At 43.2% G+C, this 23607-nt stretch overlaps 1 protein-coding gene across 2 annotated transcripts in view; it reads left to right on the top strand.

Moving 5' to 3' along the window:
- LOC106598267 (fibroblast growth factor 12) overlaps positions 1–23607 on the top strand; it is a 71804-nt gene that overhangs the window by 29399 nt on the left and 18798 nt on the right. The window contains exons 1-4 of one of the 2 annotated variants that reach the window (XM_014189319.2): positions 375–1853; positions 3047–3094; positions 9282–9392; positions 20952–21055. In XM_014189319.2, coding sequence (XP_014044794.1) covers positions 1655–1853; positions 3047–3094; positions 9282–9392; positions 20952–21055 — 462 coding nt within the window. In that variant the 5' untranslated portion in view covers positions 375–1654. Of the gene's footprint in view, positions 1–374; positions 1854–3046; positions 3095–9281; positions 9393–20951; positions 21056–23607 lie in introns of those variants that run through there. The other variant, XM_014189322.2, reaches the window with a different exon arrangement.

Here is a 23607-nt window from a genome sequence, read left to right as displayed (position 1 = left end):
TCAGACATGATATAATACTTGTTATGAAGTCATCAGACATGATATAATACTTGTTATGAAGTCACGACAACATTGCAGTGTAATGATACTGTAATAATGCATGGTCCATGTGTGTTCTGTCTGGTCTGTCTGTTGTGTTGTCTCTGCCTTGTCAATATGTGCTTATTTTCAACCGTTATCTGCGCTGTGCACTAGGATTCTTCTAGGGGGAATTAACACATTTTGCATATAACCTTTAGCCATCAGGTGTCCATTGACACTTCAAGCTAATGTAAGGCGCCTAAATAGGTATTTACTTGAATATTGCAATATATATATATATATATTTTTTTTTAACAATATAAAACAACTGTATAAGAAATGAATTCATAAAACACTGGAATTAGAATGGTTTATAATGGAGATAGATAGTAGGGGTCCAAATTGTCTCTCTAGCCCTACATTATATTATATGTTCACTGCTACATTTCAAATTAAAGAAAGACTTCAGCCCCATTGTCCTAATAATGAACACGGTACCGAGGTCCGTCGGAAATTCGTTTGGATTGAATGCGCGTGGGGACAAACACAGCACACGGTTATTTTGGAGATGCGCACTCACTCTATCGCGCTCTCTCTCTCTCTCTCTCTCTCTCTCTCTCTCTCTCTCTCTCTCTGTTTGTTGTTGTTCTCTTATACACGCACCATGCACGTACTCTCTCACACTCTCTCTCTCTATCTCGTTCATCTCCCTCCTGCCACTCTCAATTCTCTCTCTCTTTTTCTCTGTGCCCCGGAGAATTCTTCATCCAAACCTCAATCACGTGTGATTGCGTAGAGAGAGAACGGTGAGCCCATTCACTCATGCCCGTCGGCGAGAGGAGAGCACCTGCCAACCATCCATACGGAAGGAAATAATCCATTACACCAATCGTGTTGTATGTAAGGAAACCGGTATTTTGGAAGATTTTTATAGTCTGCATACGAACAATAATAACAAAACGCATATGTTTTTCTCTCATTGTAAAGCCAAATCCCTGTTGCTGCTGCATTATCTTTCCCCGACCGTGCTCGGAGGGTCTGCTGGTAGAAGGGCTGGTACAGATGGCACAGATGCCCGTAGTCCCGGAGAGTGAGTGGGGCATCCAAATGGGCCGCCGCCTACCCTTTGTCCCCTCTCGATTCGGTTTTGTCTTCGGCTTAATACATTGAAAAGTTATGAAACGTTGCATTCACCCAGCTGTTGATGAAATAGTTTACAGTGAAGTTTAAGGTGTCTCGAATGCATTATGGTGCTGGATATTTTGACACTCACGGACTTTCCGTGCAAATGAGGATTATACCGAGGGGGACAGTCGTGCTTGTCAGACCTGGAATACCTGAGACTCAATTTTGCGCACGCACGCTCCGATAATACACAAACTTATTTACCACAGTTGCACATTTTTTGAATAGCCTAGATTGTTTTGGCCAGGCTTATGCCTGGTGGCATTTTATACTTCCCCTGCAAGGAATTTGTGTATTTTCTAAGGGGTCAGAATGACATTTTGCTAAATCCGCGTGGATCGTATTTTTTTAAATTTAATTTCACGGTTCTTTTTGCTCCAAACTACCACACAACCACTCGATCTCTGTCCAACGACTCTTGGCTCGGTTCGGCTCGCCCGCGAGGGAGATGGCCGCAATCGCCAGCTCCTTGATCCGTCAGAAACGCCAGGCGAGGGAGTCAAACAGCGACCGCGTCTCCACTACTAAACGCCGTCCCAGCCCCAGCAAAGATCCTCGTTCCATTTGCGAGCGCCATTTCTTGGGGGTCTTCAGCAAAGTCCGTTTCTGCAGCGGCAAGAAAAGACCAGCCGCTCGGCGGCGACCAGGTAGGTCAGTGCTGTAGTTTTGTGTGAAACGGTTTCCCCGCCCCTCGACCGAGCTGAGCTAATGCAGTCAAATGCCTTATCTTAAAGGCTGGAGGGAGATTTATCCGCGGTGCCTGAGAATGCAATGCGAAAAATCCACCTGTTCCATAGCTCACGTGTTGTCTGTCGAGAACCACTGCACAGTTTACCCATATCCTACCGTATCAGCCTCAATGTAAAAGTATGTACATGTTGTGACGTTACCGATATTAATGTTATATTGCCGTGATCATAATGACCGATTATCTTAGCACCGTTATTGCTATTCTATCCTATAGGCTGTGCATTTCTATTAGAAGGCAGGGCTGATATTGGCTATAACCTACATATATTCACATATATTTAAGATTGCTAATTGACATTAATTTGTTATATCTCCCCTGCCATGTTGAAATGAATACTACCATAAATAATTCAATAATTAATGGAGATTGAGACTTAGTGGAGATAAGTTGCACCGCAGTGCACAGAGGCTGTTTTTAGAGTAATGTTTAATGGTAAATGTTTATTGCAGAGGGGAGGATTACTGCAGTGTAGGGAGGTAGCTATAGTGATTAAGACGCTACTAGCCATATTGATGGACACAGACTCCGGGGCTACTATGCTAAGCTATCATTCTTCCCCTTCTCCTGGTGCACAGATAAAGAGGAACTGGCCAATCACTCCCCTCCTTATCCAGCCAAAGGCTGTCATGTGATGAACGGGAGGTGCACTGTCACCACAGACAGACAGATAGACAGACCAAAACCACAGACAGACAGACCAAAACCACAGACAGTCAGATAGACATACCAGAATCACAGACAGAGATACAGACAGACAGGCAGAATGACCAGATCCACAGACAGACAGACAGACAGACAGACAGGCAGGCAGACAGACAGACAGACAGACAGACAGACAGACAGACCAAAACCACAGACAGACAGGCAGAATGACCAGATCCACAGACAGACAGATAGACAGAACAAAACCACAGACAGACAGACAGACAACAAAACCACAGACAGTCAGATAGAACACAATCACAGACAGACAGACAGACGTCATATCATCATACTGCTGTAATGGTTAGAACATTTTGATAAGCAGCCTTTGCTGGAGGAATTTGTCTGTTAAAAGAATGTTGTTTTTCCTTCTATCTCCCTCATAAGATGCATCCTCCAAACCTCCACAGGTGTCCCGTAAGGGCGGCAGGCTAGGTCAGTAGCTCAGCCTCCATCCGTGTGTGCTGTGTTTTTTTCCGTCTCCACCCCCCGCATCATCTCGCGCCCATGTCGATACCCCTTTTGCTATGAAGGGAGGGTGGGGAGGTGAGAGGCAGGGGGTGGGGGAGGGTGGGGCTGGGTGGGGCTGGGTGGTGGTAGTGAGTGGGGGTGGAGGGTTGGGGTGGTAGTGGGTGGTGAGGGTTGGGGTGGGTGGGATGGAGGGTTGGGGTGGTAGTGGGTGGGTGGGGGTGGAGGGTTGGATGGTGGGGTGTAGGATTGAAGGGTGGGTGGTGAGGGATGGGGGTGGTAGTGGGTGGTGGGGATTGGGGGTGATAGTAGGTGGTGAGGGGTGGGGGTTGTAGTGGGTGGTGAGGATTGGGGGTGGTGGTAGTGGGTGGTGAGGGGTACGGGTGGTAGTAGGGGGTGGTGAGGGGTACGGGGGTGGTAGTGGGTTGTGAGGGGTACGGGTGGTGAGGGGTGGGGGTTGTAGTGGGTACGGGTGGTGATAGTGGGTGGTGCGGGGTACGGGTTGTAGTGGGTACGGGTGGTGATAGTGCGTAGTGGGTGGGGGTGGTGGTAGTGGGTGGTGATAGTGGGTAGTAATAGTGGGTGGTAATAGTGGGTGGTGGTAGTGGGTGGTAATAGTGGGTGGTGGTAATAGTGGGTGGTGGTAGTGGGTGGTAATAGTGGGTGGTGGTAGTGGGTGGTAATAGTGGGTGGTGGTAATAGTGGGTGGTGGTAGTGGGTGGTAATAGTGGGTGGTAATAGTGGGTGGTGGTAGTGGGTGGTAATAGTGGGTGGTAATAGTGGGTGGTGATAGTGGGTGGTAATAGTGGGTGGTAATAGTGGGTGGTGATAGTGGGTGGTGATAGTGGGTGGTAATAGTGGGTGGTGATAGTGGGTGGTAATAGTGGGTGGTGATAGTGGGTGGTAATAGTGGGTGGTAATAGTGGGTGGTGGTAGTGGGTGGTAATAGTGGGTGGTAATAGTGGGTGGTGATAGTGGGTGGTAATAGTGGGTGGTGATAGTGGGTGGTAATAGTGGGTGGTAATAGTGGGTGGTGGTAGTGGGTGGTAATAGTGGGTGGTAATGGTGGGTGGTAATAGTGGGTGGTAATAGTGGGTGGTAGTAGTGGCTTGCAGCACCTGTCTGATGCCAGTGACTCCTCTGATAATTGTTTTGACACTGCTTTCAATTTGGATTTCTCCTTTTTCTATTTTTCCTGATTTCGTATTTTAAGCTCTCTTGCAGTAGTCTCTTCTTCTTTGGCTACTCTCTCCCTCTTCTCCTTTGCTTTTTATGTCTCCGTCTTTCAGTTTGTCTGTCTGATCAGTTTTCACTCTGTCTATTCCTTATTGTTGTGTGACTGGGTGGAGGTCTGTTTATCCATGTGTATTGATGAGCTGTGTTTCTCCCAGTCTAAAGTGTCGACTATAGCGATTGAGGTGATCATTCATCATTTCATGGTCATAACGCCATTTGTCAACATGCCCAACTGTCCCTGTTTATGTCTGTACATTGTCACTCTTAAGGTTGTGCAATTCTAAATACACACAGGCACGTCCTCCCATGGTGGACATATCCTGAGCACAAACACAGGCACGTCCTCCCATGGTAGACATATCCCGAGCACAAACACAGGCACGTCCTCCCATGGTAGACATATCCCGAGGACAAACACAGGCACGTCCTCCCATGGTAGACATATCCCGAGCACAAACACAGGCACGTCCTCCCATGGTAGACATATCCCGAGGACAAACACAGGCATGTCCTCCCATGGTAGACATATCCCGAGCACAAACACAGGCACGTCCTCCCATGGTAGACATATCCCGAGCACAAACACAGGCACGTCCTCCCATGGTAGACATATCCCGAGCACAAACACAGGCACGTCCTCCCATGGTAGACATATCCCGAGGACAAACACAGGCATGTCCTCCCATGGTAGACATATCCCGAGGACAAACACAGGCATGTCCTCCCATGGTAGACATATCCCGAGGACAAACACAGGCACGTCCTCCCATGGTAGACATATCCCGAGGACAAACACAGGCACGTCCTCCCATGGTAGACATATCCCGAGGACAAACACAGGCATGTCCTCCCATGGTAGACATATCCCGAGCACAAACACAGGCACGTCCTCCCATGGTAGACATATCCCGAGCACAAACACAGGCACGTCCTCCCATGGTAGACATATCCCGAGCACAAACACAGGCACGTCCTCCCATGGTAGACATATCCCGAGCACAAACACAGGCAATTTGTTCTTTCACTGTCCACACGTCTCCCTCAAACTCATACTTAAACACGCCCTCTCCCTAAAACTCATACTTAAACACGCCCTCTCCCTAAAACTCATACTTAAACACGCCCTCTCTCTAAAACTCATACTTAAACACACCCTCTCCCTCACACTCATACTTAAACACGCCCTCAAACTCATACTTAAACACGCCCTCTCCCTCAAACTCATACTTTAACACGCCCTCTCCCTCAAACTCATACTTAAACACGCCCTCTCCCTCAAACTCATACTTAAACACGCCCTCTCCCTCAAACTGATACTTAAACACGCCCTCTCCCTCAAACTCATACTTAAATACGCCCTCTCCCTCAAACTCATACTTAAACACGCCCTCTCCCTCTATTTTTGTCTCCTCACACACATACCTGCATACTTCATTTGCACGCAAACGCACCCAGACACACAGCAACGGAGGTTGGTGGCACCTTAATTGGAGAGGACGGGCTCGTGGTAATGTCTGGAGCAGAACTGGTGGAATGGTATCAAATATGCCATTCCATTTGCTCCGTTCCAGACATTATTACGAGCCGTCCTCCTCTCGGCAGCCTCCACTGATATCATATCCACTGCCACACACAACACAACACAAGCACGTCCATTGTGTTTCCCGCCCCTCTAAATGGAGCAGATTTGCTCTACTGTCAGTGATCACTAAGCCCATGTTCAAGCCTTTATTCATAGTAGTGCAGTTATCACATGTGATTTAGTGAGGTCCCACCCTGCTACCCACCACACCATTACACCCCCCCACACCACTCTCCCCCTACCACCCACACCACTCTCCCTGCCCCCCATCCTCCACACCACTCTCCCCCTCCCCTCCCCCACACCACTCTCCCCCTCCCCCACACCACTCTCCCTGCCCCCCATCCTCCACACCACTCTCCCCCTACCACCCACACTACTATCTCTCTCCCCCTATCCCCCACACCACTCTCCATAGACGCCCCACACCACGCTCCCCCCTACCCCCTATCCCCCACACCACTCCCCATGCCCCCCCATACCACGCTCCCTGCCCTCCCCCCACACCACTCTCCCTGCCCTACCCCCCACACCACTCTAGCTGCCCTACCTCCTCCCTAGCCTCCACACCACTTTCCCTACTCTTGGTGGATTATGGCGGGCCTGTCCCAGAGATTGACGGCTCTGCCGCCGATGAGTTGTGGATTGATGGACAGAAGGAAGTACGGTTGATCTGACATTAACCTCCACTGATGCGAGGTCAGCTTGCAAGCCGACCATGGGCTCAACGACAGTACGGATCAAATGCCACATATCTGCTCCAGGACCAGCCCTGGAGTCCACTGGGGATTCCACTGTGGACACTGGCGATGATTCTGATTCTGTTCTGAGGTCAGATGCTACTCCATCAGCCCTCTTTGAACCCGTCCACATGTTCAAACTTCACCTCTAGAGAGATCTGGACTCGAATCAATACAGGGTTTGTTTAATTTAAAGGCCAAGAAAATTCAATTGAATAATGAACTTGTATCCAAGGACAATTTAGTTTGTTTATCTCAAACAAAGTTCAGGATTATTATTTACAGATTGTGACTTTCCGTTCGGTCTCAGTTTGATGAAGGTTATTTTGAACTACCATAGATTAGAAAATAACAGCCTGGTTGTACGATGGTTGATCCAGTGGATTATAAAGTTGGATCACAACTGCCTTAGCTTCAAACTGAACCTTCGCAAACGCATGACTCTGTAAGCAGCATCACTACCACAATAGAGGTAGTCCTTTCGAGCCTCTACTGTTCAATCCAAATCTAACACATTTGCTTTCATAAATCCCAAATAATGAAGGACCAAAAATACCAAATGCAAGATCTCTTACTCAGAATGCTTTATTTTCACTGCTAAGTGCCCCTGTTGATAAGCTCTATAGAAGCTAAACTATCCACACACAATCAAAAGAACTACACATTAACCATCACTGAGAGTTCAACCTGGTCTCAGAGAATTCCGTATTATTCTGTATGCAAAAACAAGACACACCATTTAGTATGATATGTTACGTTTCGTATGGTAAGTATTCATTTGTGGATGTCCATCACCCATTTCGTATGATATGTTACGAATTACAATTCATATTCTATGTTACCAATTTGCAAAAACGTACAATCTGTTACGAATTTTCAAAATGTAAAATAAGTTCTGAATTTGCAAAACATTATGTTACGAATTTGCAAAACGTATGATATAGTACAAATTCTAGCTAGGTGGCTAACGTTAGCTAGGCTAGGGGTTAGGGTTAAGTTTAGGAGTTAGGTTAAAGGGTTATGGTTAGGGGAAGGGTTAGCTGACATGCTAAGTAGTTACAAAGTAGCTAAAAAGTAGTAAGTAGTTGAAAAGTAGTTGATATATATATATGATGAGATTCGAACTCGCAACCTTTGGGTTGCTAGACGATCACATTATACACCCGACCAACCATCCTATCTTATGTAACCATACCAAATGTAACATATCATACTCATTTAAGTGTCCCAGATTTACATTTACTATGTTACGTCTAGTCTATGAGACCAGGCTGGAGAATTTGCAGATGATTGTTTCTCCTAAAGTGATCTTCTAGCACCCCCACCCTTTCTCAACGATAAACATACTTTTTCACACGTTTTTTTTCTTCTTGCAGTCGGCGAAAGACTCCCATAACCTTGGGCTAAACCTCATGATCCACCTGCTCCTTCACAAGCCCAGCACCAAATGTCACAAGCTCCACAAAGTTGGACGGCAACTCAAGTTTCAAGTTTAACGTTTTAAATGTCACGTGTACAAGTACAGTGAAATGCCTTTCTTTCAAGATCTAAACCCAACAATGCAGAAATCAATCAGAATGTAATACTAAAAATAACAAGGTAGAACAAAAACACATGAGATAGAAAAATAAGAAGAACATGATAAAGTAAGTAAGCATACTATATGCATTGTCAGTTCCAGTAGCATGTTGACAATGTGCAGGGATACTGGAGTGATAGAGGTAGGGCGAAGGGGTAAGGTGACTAGGCATCAGGATATAATACTCAGCGTTCTTTATAGATGGGGTGACTAACCTCATGATATTACCATAGCCTTTGATTGGGGATCACTTGTAGAGTTGAAGCCCTTAACGGCATAATAAACATTGTAGATATTTTGTTATTCAAACCCACATTGTGAAGTACTGGTTCACCGAAATCTCCAGTCCCATCTAGACTGCAAACAGTTAGTTAGGGCTGAATACTAACTTGTGATTTTTGTTTTTATCTCATTGACGTCAGTGCATGATTTACGAAAAAGTTCAAGTTAAGTGCATAAAAAGTTAGGATTCGTCTCTTGGTGAATAGTGGAAAAATCTGAGTGAATTCACAAGTCACTCTCCTGATGAAAATAGTAAAGATGTAGCCAAGATCAGGCAAATCGCAAACACCAAAACCCCAAACGTAGGTCAGCTGCCCTAATATATTAATTCCAGATTACATCATCACCTTCAAGGACCACCTGTTAACATCACCAGTGTACAACAGGGCAGTAGATACTGTATCTCCAATGGTTACAGGTACATCAGGATTCAAGGATCAGTTTGCCACGTAGAGGTTAGGAGATACCTTAGCTAGCAAGTTGGCAATGTTCAACAAGATAACAGTTAAAAAAAAGCATAGGTTACTATCGTGTTACAAGACTACAAGGCCACCTATGGATTCCTTTGAATTTTCTTGTACTAGACCAAGTCTATTCTGACCCCTGACCCTGACACCAACCTGGTAACCCATCCTCAACATATGTTTACTAGTTTGTTAATGTGAGCAGCAGTAGGGGTGTGGTCTGACGTGCCCCTGGGGGGTGGGGCGTGGTGGGGTCTGTCCTTTATTTCAGAGCCGCAGCTGAAGGGCATCGTGACGCGACTGTTCAGCCAGCAGGGCTTCTACCTGCAGATGCAGCCGGATGGCTCTATCGATGGCAGCAAGGACGAGAACAGCGACTACAGTGAGTAATTGGCTCGGCACTACGACTCCCAGCATGCCCCATGGTTACCAAGAGTTACTGGCCCCAATAAAATTCCTTAAAAGTGTGCCCTTCCTTTTTTTGTTTCTTGATGTAATCATTGGTTAAACGTGATTCGACAGGTAAACGCAAAGGTTCCACCACATGGCTTTCACCTGTCCAGTCTTTTCTGATCAGTGATTGCTTCAAGGAAGGGTGGAAGGATGCACTTATAAATACTCTGAACTGGGATACTCACCCTACCCCATTTAACATCCCATAATTTATGGTATTGCATGATATGAGGGGAGGACCATCCTCCTCAGTGAATTTCAGGAAAATAAAAATGGTGAAATATTCAGATACAACTATAGTAAATATATTCACATCACCAAATAATTGATTATAACACACTGTTTTGCAATGAAGGTCTACAGTAGCCTCAACAGTACTCTGTAGGGTAGCACCATGGTGTAGCCGGAGGACAGCTAGCTTCCATCCTCTGGGTACATTGACTTCAATACAAAACCTAGGAGGCTCGTGGTTCTCACCCCATTCCATAGACTTATACAGTAATTATGACAACTTCTGGAGGGTGTCTTCCAACCTATCTGAGCTCTTGCAGCATGAACTGACATGTTGTCCACCCAATCAAAGGATCAGAGAATGAATCTAGTACTGAAAGCATAAGCTACAGCTAGCTAGCACAGTGCATAAAATGTGGCGAGTAGCTGACTCAAAGATAGAGAGACAGTAGTTGAACAGTTTTGAACAAATGTATTTCTTCAAAAATGAAGGAGAAGCACGAGAGAAAGAGAGAGAGAGAGAGAGCTAGCTATATTTCGTTGTATTTTCTTTTCATGTACTTAGCTAGCGAATTCAACTAGCTAGTTTAGCCTACTCAAACACCCGGCTCAAACAGAGAGGGATGCTATGTTAGCTAGCTGGCTATGGCTATCCAACACTGGAACTCTTCCACGTCAAGGTAAGCTTTTGGTTTTATAAATGTATTGCCACTGTGGCCCGCCGGTGTAACTGCTAAACATTTTCCTCGCCCTAGAAGAGCTGGTTAGGCTGTTTTGATGTTTTCTAGAGCGTTGGTGACTGTGCTGCTGGCAACAATTGAATTCCGTTTTTTTGCCGCCGTTAAACGACACCGGTCATATTCAACGGGTGTTGAGCGTTCGTAAATGTATCAGTTATTCTGCGCTCTGGCACACTCAGACGAGAGTGCTCTGAAATCGGAGTAGATAGCCAGAGTGAATTTACAAAAGCATCCTATGATGTTAGCTAGCCTCTATGGGCTAGGTGGGACGCTAGCGTCCCCCCCGTGGTGCACTCCATCAACAGCAGGTGCATTTCAAGAGCGGCAAATTTGAAACCAAATAAATGTCAAAATTCAAATTTTTCAAACATACAACTATCTTACACCCTTTGAAAGATAAACATCTCCTTAATCTAACCACGTTGTCCGATTTCAAAAAGGTTTTACGGCGAAAGCATAAAGTTAGATTATGTTAGGAGAGTACATTGACAATAGCTGTGTGTAATGTTTTGTCAATTCAAAGACAGGGTCACCAAAACCATAAAACCAGCTAAAATGATGCACTAACCTTTTACAATCTCCATCAGATGACACTCCTAGGACATTATGTTAGACAATGCATGCATTTTTAGTTCTATCAAGTTCATATTTATATCCAAAAACAGCGTTTTACTATGGCATTGATGTTGAGGAAATCGTTTCCCTCCAATAACCGGCAGTCAAGTCAGCACCACAAATTAAATAATTAAAATTAGAAAACATTGGTAAAATATTATATTGTCATTTAAAGAATTATAGATTTACATCTCTTGAACGCAATCAACTTGCCAGATTTAAAAATAACCTTACTGGGAAATCACACTTTGCAATAATCTGAGCACTGCGCCCAGAAAAATACGCGTTGCGATACAGACTAGCCGCCATGTTGGGGAGATCTAAAATCGAAAATACTATGTAAATAATCCATTACCTTTGATTCTCTTCATCAGATGTCACTTCCAGGTATCACAGGTCCATAACGAATGTAGTTTTGTTCAAAAAAGCTCATCATTTATGTCCAAAAATCTCCGTCTTGTTAGCACATGATCTAAGCCCGCCGGACTTCACTTCATGAACGAGGGGAAAAAATATATTTACGTTCGTTCAAACATGTCAAACGTTGTATAGCATAAATCATTAGGTCCTTTTTAACCAGAACATGAATAATATTCAAGGTGGACGAATGCATTCTCTTTTATAACGTATTGGAACGAGGGTACCCAACATGAACTCGCGCCAGAGTCTAATCGGCCATCACCGTTCCATGGCTCTTGTTCGGTCAGATCTCACAGTAAAAGACTCAAAACACTTTGTAAAGGCTGGTGACATCTAGTGGAAGCAATAGGAAGTGCCAAAACATTAATCAACCCCTGTGTGTTTCAATGGCATAGGCTTAAAGGTAATTCAACACATCAGGTATCCACTTCCTGTCAGAAAATGTCTCAGGGTTTTGCCTGCCAAATGAGTTCTGTTATACTCACAGACACCATTCAAACAGTTTTAGAAACTTTAGGGTGTTTTCTATCCATATATAATAAGTATATGCATATTCTAGTTACTGGGTAGGATTAGTAACCAGATTAAATCGGGTACGTTTTTTTATCCAGCCGTGAAAATACTGCCCCCTAGCCCCAACAGGCTAGTATGGTGACAACAATGTAGGCTGTGTGTTGCGGTTAGCGGTTATGATATGAAGGTTTGGCTTTGGAAAGGTTTTTTCGCCTGGTCACAGACAGCTGATGTGTTGTGCACTGTCCACAAGCAAAGGGAAAAGGTGAAAGGAGGAGAGTGCGTCAATGTGAGAAGGAATTATACAACAGGCAAAGTGATCATGCTGTTTGTATTTGGCTGTTATTAAAGTGAACTGTTTGTGTGTGATCAAAGGTATTATTCAGTCCGCGATTCTGTTGAAAAACGTTTCTTAAACACAGAAGCAAACTGAGCGAAACCGGGATACACATACCTGAATTTGTCCAATAGAAACTCACGTTTGCAACTGTTGGACTAATGATTACACCCTAGATCAGCTAGATGCGAGGCGGTGTTGAATCTGTCACTGTCTGCCACCTTAACTATTCACATTTCTCAACCTGTACGTTGTAAACTTTTATTCATAGGATAGGTTGTAGAAACCTCATGATCATTGGGTATAGGAAAAATGTGAGCATAATGCAGTAACCTACACTTATCGATTGTCACTGGTGTAGAGAGGAGTAGGCAGGAGGCAGCAACAGGTTTAGAACTAGTGAATTGATTTAAGCACCATAAATCAAAGCGGGACGATGACTCAAACGCTGTTGTGCTCAAAATATATCTTTATAAACAAAAAGGCAGAAAGTGCAAAATATAAGATATTCAGGAAATAGTAGAAGAGATTCCTGTCAGGAGAACAAGTAACATTTACAATGACCGACAAAGACAAATGACAGAGGGAGTATATATACAGTGATAGAGTGGGGATTGGAACCAGGTGTGTGTAATGATGACGAGACAAGTCCGTGGTTGATGAGTGAAGGGCGTTTGCCAGCAGTAGGTTCGGCAGCAGCTAGAAGGTCAGCGACACCGAACACCTGAGCTGGACTGGAGGGAGAGCCAAAGCGAAGGCTGGTGTGACATCGATGTTACATTGAGCTGGGTAAATGGAATATGAATGACATTCATCCAATATGCTGTAATAGAAATAAGGCCATGTTCATGGGAAAAAAAGAATCGCCCTCCATCATCTTAAACAGCACCGACCGCCACTGATTTACAGTGAAACAAAATATGTGTGAAGTATTGTTCTAGTTTAGTGCCAGCATCTACTGCCAAGATCTATACCTATGTAAAATAGAGCAGCCTCAAACAATCAATTGGTTTGAACTTTTAAACAATGTCTTGGAGATGAGTCAATTCACACATATTGTTCTGTGCCTGTAAGACAGTGTTAGGCGTGCTAAAACACCTCCAAACTAGTAGTAAATCACCTCATAGATATCTGAAGACTGATTTCCTTAATCAGTTGTAATATCAGTGTAATAATGACAACTAAACATCCTAGGGGTCAATTCCATAGTAAATTGTATTGAGAAAAATAGCTATTTGCATTCAAATTTGCATGTCCAACTGAGAACACTGAAATATACAGTTGAAGTCGGAAGTTTACATACACCTTAGACAAATACATTTAAACTCAGTTTTTCACAATTCCTGACATTTAATCCTAGTAAAAATTCCCTGTCTTAGGTCAGTTTAGATCACCAGTTTATTTTAAGAATGTGAAATGTCAGAATAGTAGAGAGAATGATTTATTTCAGCTTTTATTTCTTTCAGCACATTCACAGTGGGTCAGAAGTTTACATACACTCAATTAGTATTTGGTAGCGTTGCCTTTAAATTGTTTAACTTTTCAAACGTTCAAACGTTTCTTTCTGGTAGCCTTCCACAAGCTTCCCACAATAGGTTGGGTGAATTTCGGCCCAGAGTCAGGTTTGTAGGCCTCCTTGCTCACACACGCTTTTTCAGTTCTGACCACAAATGTTCTATGGGATTGAGGTCATGCCTTTGTGATGGCCTCCCCTGTGGCTCAGTTGGTAGAGCATGGTGTTTGCAATGGTGTTTGCAACGCCAGGGTTGTGGGTTCGATTCCCACGGGGGGCCAGTACGGGGAAGAAAAAAAAATGTATGAAATTAATTGAAATGTATGCATTTACTATTGTAAGTCGCTCTGGATAAGAGCGTCTGCTAAAATGTAAATGGCCACTCCAATACCTTGACTTTGTTGTCCTTAATCCATTTTGCCACAACTTTGGAAGTATGCTTGGGGTCAATGTCCATTTAGAAGACCCATTTGCGACTAAGCTTTAACTTCCTGACTGATGTCTTGAGATGTTGCTTCAATATATCCACATCATTTTCCTCCCTCATGAAGCCATCTATTTTGAGAAGTGCACCAGTCCCTCCTGCAGCAAAGCACCCCCACAACATGATGCTGCCACCCACATGCTTTACGGTTGGGATGGTGTTCTTTTTTCCTCCTAACATAACGATGGTCATTATGGCCAAACAGTTCTATTTTTGTTTCATCAGACCAGAGGACATTTCTCCAAAAAGTACGATCTTTGTCCCCATGTGCAATTGCAAACCGTAGTCTGGCTTTTTTATGGCAGTTTTTGAGCAGTGGCTTCTTCCTTGCTGAGCGGCCTTTCAGGTTATGTCGATATAGGACTCGTTTTACTGTGGATATAGATACTTTTGTACCTGTTTCCTCCAGCATCTTCACAAGGTTCTTTGCTGTTGTTCTGGGATTGATTTGCACTTTTCGCACCAAAGTATGTTCATCTCTAGGAGACAGAACATGTCTCCTTCCTGAACGGTATGACGACTGCGTGGTCCCATGGTGTTTATACTTGCGTACTATTGTTTGTACAGATGAACGTGGGACCTTCAGGCGTTTGGAAATTGCTCCCAAGTGTGAACCAGACTTGTGGAGGTCTACCATTTTTTCTGAGGTCTTGGCTGATTTCTTTTGATTTTCCCATGATGTCAAGCAGAGGCACTGAGTTTGAAGGTAGGCCTTGAAATACATCCACAGGTACACCTCCAATTGACTCAAATGATGTCAATTAGCCTATCAGAAGCTTCTAAAGCCATGACATCATTTTCTGGAATTTTCCAAGCTGTTTAAAGGCACAGTCAACTTAGTGTATGTAAACTTCTGACCCACTGGAATTGTGATATAGTGAATTATAAGTGAAATAATCTGTCTGTAAACAATTGTTGGAAAAATTTCTTGTGTCATGCACAAAGTAGATGTCCTAACCGACTTGCCAAAACTATAGTTTGTTAACAAGACATTTGTGGAGTGGTTGAAAAATGAGTTTTAATGACTCCAACCTAAGTGTATGTAAACTTCCGACTTCAGCTGTATATATTTTAATATAAAATGGAAGCACCTAGCAAAACATCCCTTGTATGCCATGTGTGAATGTAAGTGTCACATTGTTTTGATTTAAACAGCTCTAAAGCCTGTGATTGTCGCAACTGCATTTTCCCTGTGGATGTTCATGACTTATAATAAAATCAATCGAAGGAACTTCTTTCTCAGGAGACATCTGGTCCAAAGGATCCTTTCCACCAGTCATTTCTCTTGACTTTTATGGTATGAAATTCATGGTATGAAATGACTGTTGGAAAAATAGTATCAGGGGATGGAGGAGTGCAGTAAACTGGAAATCATTTAGCAAATAGAACCAAAAATACCCCCTACTCCATTTGTACCTAATAAATAATTCCCTCTGAGAGACCCCTCATGCTTAGAGACTGAAGACGATAGAGAGAGGGAAGGAGAGAAAGAACTGGCCCGGCTGGCTCATGATGTCCTGTTGATATCATTTCTGGTTTAGAAGTTGTCTTATAACCAGATTGCAGCAACCGACTGGTCTCTTTCACAACTTTTTGCCATGAGGAAATCAAATTGTCATGGGAACGACGTCATCTTTTGGTTGTTATCTGGTCAGATATCCAGATAACAACCAGATAAAAACATATTCTGCTTGCTAAAAACCCTTCCTTTAGACAACTTGTATATAATGTGACCATGATGTCTGTTTTTCCCACTGGGGGAAGGAAACAAAATGAAGGGATGAATAGAGGAAGAGAGAGCTGGAGAACTGGTGAGCAATAAATACTAATAGACATGTATGGAATGGAGGGGGGAGGGAGGAAGGGAGGGAGGAAGGGAGGGGGGAGGGTAGAAGGGAGGGAGGAAGGCAGGGGGAAGGGAGGGAGGAAGGGAGGGGGGAGGGAGGGAGGGAGGAAGGAAGGGAGGGATGGAGGGAGGGAGGAGGGAGGGAGGGAGGGAGGGAGGGAGGGAGGGAGGGAGGGAGGGAGGGAGGGGGGATGGAGGGAGGAAGGGGGGGAGGAAGGGAGGGAGGAAGGGAGGGGGGAGGAAGGGATGGGGAAGGAGGAAGGGAGGGAGGAAGGGAGCGGGGAAGGGAGCGGGGAGGTTGAGAGAATGTGAGAGAGATTAAGAGGTAGAGAAATGTAAGGAGAAAGCCTGCCATTCACCTATTGATCTGTGTGATGTATTAGTATGGCATTTGTTGAAACTCAATGTTAAATTCAAATCTCCCTATCATCATATCTATGCCAATGTAAACCAATTTCCATGAAAATGTGCAAATCAATTTCATTGAAGGTACACAACACGGCTCTCGTCATGAGCCGTCCGTCGCTACCGAGAACCTAACCAAATGTAGCAGGTGTAAAAGAAGCGCCTGAAACTAGATCCCCTAGATACTGGTCTTGACGAGAAGAAAAGAAAACTGTCGGGGGAGGTTCTCTTCTGCACTGTTTCAACCAATCCGGTTAGTGGAGGAGGAGTTAAGATCAGTGGTGTAGTGGAGGTAATACACATGTATACGCCATATACCCACTTTTTTGTCAGCATGGCTTATACTCACTTCTTAATCCCCACAACGCGTGTAGTGGTGTAACGTTGACGCATGAAGTCAAGAAGAATGAGTGCGTAATGAAGGTTGCCAGGTGTGTGTAATGAAGGTTGCCAGGTGTGCGTAATGAAGGTTGCCAGGTGTGAGTAATGAAGGTTGCCAGGTGTGCGTAATGAAGATTGACAGGTGTGCGTAATGAAGATTGCCAGGTGTGCATAATGAAGGTTGCCAGATGTGCGTGATGATGGGTTGCCAGGTCCCGGGGGTTAGTATGTCGAGCGACGTCTAGTCCAGTCATCCGACTGGATAACCTTCTTCAGGAGTGTCGGGAACCCCCATCGCCTCTCCTTCGTTGAGTCTGAACCCATGGAGGTAGGGGCCACACGCAGCTGCCTGTTAATTTCCTTTCTTTTTCAACTTCAGACCAATACCTATTTCTCACTTAAAACTTAGTTTTTTTCTTTTTAATTATAATAATAGATTACCACTCATATTATCAATCGGTGTGCTGTATTATTCGAATAATAGATTACCTTCACCCTTGAACTACTCGACCTCCTGACCTCTGTCATGTGCAGCAGCGAAGGAATCATTTATTTTTAGGAGCCGGTTTGGTCGTATTGTTGGGATCAGTGAACAGAATACTCACTGCATACTAGGTGGGGCCAGCTGTGGTGAAACCAGACCGATATTTCAATGACATTTATATGGCTACTGTAATTTCACTCCAATAATAAATAGTCAACGCTAATTCTCTAGGCAGCGATATGAAGGCGACTCTGGCAAGGACAATCTTGATTTCAGAGAACAGGAGGAATTCATGCACCAATGCAAAACATTGTGTTTACTGTAATTATCCAAAATGAAATTAGTTTCTAAATGTCATGTCATGATATTTGCTGATGGGTTGATAAAACTGGTTTAGGGTGCAGGCGGCTGCATTTACACTTCTGAGTCTGCGTTTTATTGGTAATATGATTGACTGGTAGGTTAGAACACAATTACACGAGAATGCTGGTAACCTCCATTAAATTAATTAACAACCGTGTTCAATATTGAGTCAGCAATCCGACGCTCTGTAATTTAATTGCGTCGTCTGTTGATCACTCCTCTAAAATTACCTGCACAAATTGAGGCTCATGAAAACATTGTTGGTTATGAGAGGCTCATGAAGACATCGTTGGTTATGAGAGGCTCATGAAGACATCGTTGGTTTTGAGAGGCTCATGAAGACATCGTTGGTTATGAGAGGCTCATGAAGACATCGTTGGTTATGAGAGGCTCATGAAGACATCGTTGGTTATGAGAGGCTCATGAAGACATCGTTGGTTTTGAGAGGCTCATGAAGACATCGTTGGTTATGAGAGGCTCATGAAGACATCGTTGGCTATGAGAGGCTCATGAAGACATCGTTGGTTTTGAGAGGCTCATGAAGACATCGTTGGTTTTGAGAGGCTCATGAAGACATCGTTGGTTATGAGAGGCTCATGAAGACATCATTGGTTATGAGAGGCTCATTAAGACATCGTTGGTTATGAGAGGCTCATGAAGACATCGTTGGTTATGAGAGGCTCATGAAGACATCGTTGGTTATGAGAGGCTCATGAAGACATCGTTGGTTATGAGAGGCTCATGAAGACATCGTTGGTTTTGAGAGGCTCATGAAGACATCGTTGGTTATGAGAGGCTCATGAAGACATCGTTGGTTATGAGAGGCTCATGAAGACATCGTTGGTTATGAGAGGCTCATGAAGACATCGTTGGTTATGAGAGGCTCATGAAGACATCGTTGGTTTTGAGAGACCAACTCCATATACAGTGCTAGTTCTTCCCCTGCTCTAGCATCTCCATGGCCATTGCTCTTGTTTAGCATCAGTTGTTAGAGAAGGCTCTCTCAGCTGCAGTCTGTCATTGTATACCCCCCCCCCCACTTCCTTTCACCAAGTCTCACCCAATGGATTTGTGTCCGTCAGGATTATAGGAACTGCCCTTCCCATTTCCATGGCCCAGAACTTTCTAAACCGTCCTGGGATTTTATTATCTGCAGAGCCCATACTGTATTAGTGCATCAAACAGGCTTACCTTCCTGTTTGGATTTGCCTTGGCTGATTACATCTCCTTAGGATGGTTGACATTCCAAGGATTTGGATTCCTCGAGCCACTTTGACACATTTGTCTGCCCTTTTGATGGATGCAGATTTCTGGTCATTTTTTTTACATTAGCATTTGGCAGGTTAGGCCAGCTTTAGTGGGTGACTGTCAGAGAAAGTTGCAATTACAAACATGTGAGTACAGGGTGGTTGTTAACTCATATGCCCATGTATTTGCACGCATAGAGGCCATGATTATTGAGTCATTCGTCAGGTTTTCTCTTCCCGAAGACAAGTGTAGGACAGCTCCTGTCTCATGAGTTAAGTCACAGTTTTTCAGCAAGTGAATTGAGAGCTGTGGCAGTTAATAATAATTTGATAGCGATGCAGATTTCTATTCGACACATCTTACCAATTCTCTGATCTCAGGCAATGGTCTGTCTGTGGCGACTGCCTCTGATATGACTGAACCCTACACTCTTAGAAAAAAAGGTGCTCTCTAGTACCTAAAGGGTTCTTCGCCTGTCCCCATAGAAGAACCCTTTGAAGAACCCTTCTTGGTTCCAAGTAGAACCCTTTTGAGTCCCATGTAGAAGCCTTTCACCAGAGGGTTCTACATGCTACATGGAACCCAAAATAGTTGTACCTGGAAACAAAAAAGGTTAACCTATGGGCACAGCCGAAGGACACTTTCGGAACACTATTTTTCTAAGAGTGTACAGTATGTCTGTGTGGTTGACGGCTGATGTAGTGGCAGAACATTCTGTCTTCTCAGGGAGTCATGCACTAATCCTTGGAGAGACACATTTGGTCATCAAAGTGACAGAGGTATCCATCTAGAAGTGCAACAGAGCGAGGGATGAAAGGAAGAGCTACAAAATTGAAAAGAGAAAAGTAAGGGGTTCATATGGGCCAACCTCTCACACCTTGTTCCAAGAGTGTATTGCTGGAAGAACCAACACAGCCATTTCAGTGTATCACCTTCCTGGGGATCCTCAGGGGCAGATTTCTACCGTAGCTAGGCGAAAGCGGCACGTCGATATTTATTGAGTGAAATTGAATCTGCTGGGCGGACGGACGTGCGTTGGCACCTCTACTCTCGTCTCTGTGAGCTTTATCTGATTCCGTCGCCACTTATAATCTTCTTCACGGGGTCCCTGTGGTCGTTCTGTATCCCTAGCCACCATGGAAATGAACCTCTACAGCAGGGGTCATCAACTAGATTCAGCTGAGGGACGATTTTCTTCTTGAGTGGATGGTCTGGGGGCCGGAATATAATTACATATAATTTTGTAGACTGCAAGAAGCCCAAACAGATATAATATTTGACTTAAACATAATAATTTCAAACCTTTCATATGATCACGTGTCTCTTATGCATGGGAATACCTGGGAACAGATTTCCAAAACTAAAATCACTTGGAGATGATTTCTTGGTGTTTTTACAATCTTTTATGCCCAACAATAATAATAAAAAAAGAAAAACATTTTGCTCAGAAAATGTGCAGTTTGGGAACCCTGCTCTAGAGGAAGTCTAGACCTCTCACCTGAGAGAGGGATGTCCACTTCAAAAGGAGTGCCCACTTCAGAGGGAATTCCACCTCAGAAGGAAAGGACATGCTGAGTAACTGCAATGCCAGACACTGTTCAAAAGCCCCACTTTAAGAGGTGCTATACAGCAACATTAGTCAGGTCAGGCAGGCATCTCCTGGGTAATTCAGCAGATCGTTCACAAGAAAAAGGGAAATACTGGAAGTGTGAGGTCTAAAGGTATCATGTGAGTAATACCCCTCTCTCTCTCTCTCTCTCTCTCTCTCTCTCTCTCTCTCTCTCTCTCTCTCTCTCTCTCTCTCTCTCTCTCTCTCTCTCTCTCTCTCTCTCTCTCTCTCACACACACACACTTTCTCACTTTCTCTCTCTCACTTTCTCTCTCTCTCTCTCTCACTCTCTCTCTCAGCCCTGTTTAATCTTATTCCTGTGGGTCTGAGAGTGGTGGCCATCCAAGGGGTGAAGGCCGGCCTCTACATCGGCATGAACGGAGAGGGATTCCTCTACAGCTCAGTAAGACCCACCGCCTCTCACAGACATGTTTCCCTTCATTGTCACATTACTACATTCATTCTGCATTGATACATATTCCAATTTCGTGTTTTTTGTGTAGAGCTGTATAAAACACTTGTTTTGTTATTGTGCACTAATTGTTAACTTGTTCATGGTTTCTTTCTAGTACTGTGATTTGTGCATGTACTTCATGGTAAAACAGGTTTATATTTTGAACTAAGTTTAGGATGATAATATGTTACTCTGGGGCTCAATCACGGCGTGTGGTTGGGAGGGGGGTTGGGGTGTGTGTGTGTGTGGTTGGGAGGGGGGGTGGGGTGTGTGTTTGGGAGTGGGGTTGGGGTGTGTGTGTGTGTGTGTGTGTGTGTGGTTGGGAGGGGGGTTGGGGTGTGTGCGTGTGGTTGAGAGGGAGGGGGTGGGTGTGTGTGTGTGTGCGTGTGTGTGTGATAGATGTGGGGAGAGCGTCATAGCTGTTGCCGTAGGTGACCAATGCATGTCTATGCACTACCAAGAGAGGCTTGAGAACGAGAAAAGGATCTCCAAGGATCTCTAATCCTGTTAAAGACTTAACTGACAGGAGTAAACATTCTAATCCTGTTAAAGACTTAACTGACAGGAGTAAACATTCTAATCCTGTTAAAGACTTAACTGACAGGAGTAAACATTCTAATCCTGTTAAAGATTTAACTGACAGGAGTAAACATTCTAATCCTGTTAAAGACTTAACTGACAGGAGTAAACATTCTAATCCTGTTAAAGATTTAACTGACAGGAGTAAACATTCTAATCCTGTTAAAGACTTAACTGACAGGAGTAAACATTCTAATCCTGTTAAAGATTTAACTGACAGGAGTAAACATTCTAATCCTGTTAAAGACTTAACTGACAGGACTAAACATTCTAATCCTGTTAAAGATTTAACTGACAGGAGTAAACATTCTAATCCTGTTAAAGACTTAACTGACAGGAGTAAACATTCTAATCCTGTTAAAGACTTAACTGACAGGAGTAAACATTCTAATCCTGTTAAAGACTGTATACTGGGGAGGAACGGGAATGTGGTCCCCCAGGAGGGATGTGTGGTGAGGCTGTAATGCACAGAAGTACACACACAAACACACACCTAAAGTATATAGATCTATAAATAGAAATACGAATGCAAACAAACTCACCAACCAGTACAAACTCACTTCGACCAAAATGCAAAAAACAACACACATTAGTGTGTATATCTCACATGCATTACATTACAGTTCATTACAGTGCATTACATTACATTACGGTTCATTACATTACTGTGCATTACATTACATTTCATTACATTACTGTTCATTACATTACTGTTCATTACATTACAGTTCATTACATTACTGTTCATTACATTACTGTTCATTACATTACTGTTCATTACATTACATTTCATTACATTGCAGTTCATTACATTACAATTCATTACATTTCATTACAGTTCATTACATTTCATTACAGTTCATTACATTACTGTTCATTACATTACTGTTCATTACATTACTGTTCATTACATTACAGTTCATTACATTTCATTACATTACAGTTCATTACATTACTGTTCATTACATTACAGTTCATTACATTACTGTTCATTACATTACTGTTCATTACATTACAGTTCATTACATTACTGTTCATTACATTACTGTTCATTACATTACATTTCATTACATTACTGTTCATTACATTACTGTTCATTACATTACTGTTCATTACATTGCAGTTCATTACATTACATTTCATTACATTACTGTTCATTACATTGCAGTTCATTACATTACAGTTCATTACATTACTGTTCATTACATTACTGTTCATTACATTACAGTTCATTACATTACAGTTCATTACATTACTGTTCATTACATTACAGTTCATTACAGTTCATTACATTAGAGTTTATTACATTACTGTTCATTACATTACAGTTCATTACATTACAGTTTATTACATTACTGTTCATTACATTACAGTGCATTACATTTCATTACAGTGCATTACATTGCGGTTCATTACATTGCGGTTCATTACATTATATTACAGTGCATTACATTTCATTACAGTGCATTACATTGCGGTTCATTACATTGCGGTTCATTACATTATATTACAGTGCATTACATTACTGTTCATTACATTACAGTTCATTACATTACAGTTCATTACATTACTGTTCATTACATTACGGTTCATTACATTACGGTTCATTACATTACATTACATTGCATTACAGTTCATTGCATTACAGTTTATTACATTACTGTTCATTACATTACTGTTCATTACATTATGGTTCATTACATTGCGGTTCATTACATTATATTACAGTGCATTACATTTCATTACAGTGCATTACATTGCGGTTCATTACATTGCGGTTCATTACATTATATTACAGTGCATTACATTACTGTTCATTACATTACAGTTCATTACATTACAGTTCATTACATTACAGTTCATTACATTACGGTTCATTACATTACGGTTCATTACATTACATTACATTGCATTACGGTTCA

The sequence above is a fragment of the Salmo salar genome, chromosome ssa03, assembly GCF_905237065.1.
Source record: "Salmo salar chromosome ssa03, Ssal_v3.1, whole genome shotgun sequence".
NCBI classification, from domain to species: domain Eukaryota; kingdom Metazoa; phylum Chordata; class Actinopteri; order Salmoniformes; family Salmonidae; genus Salmo; species Salmo salar.
The sequence above is the reverse complement of the archived record's forward strand: the minus strand, read 5'-3'. Positions and strand labels throughout refer to the sequence as shown.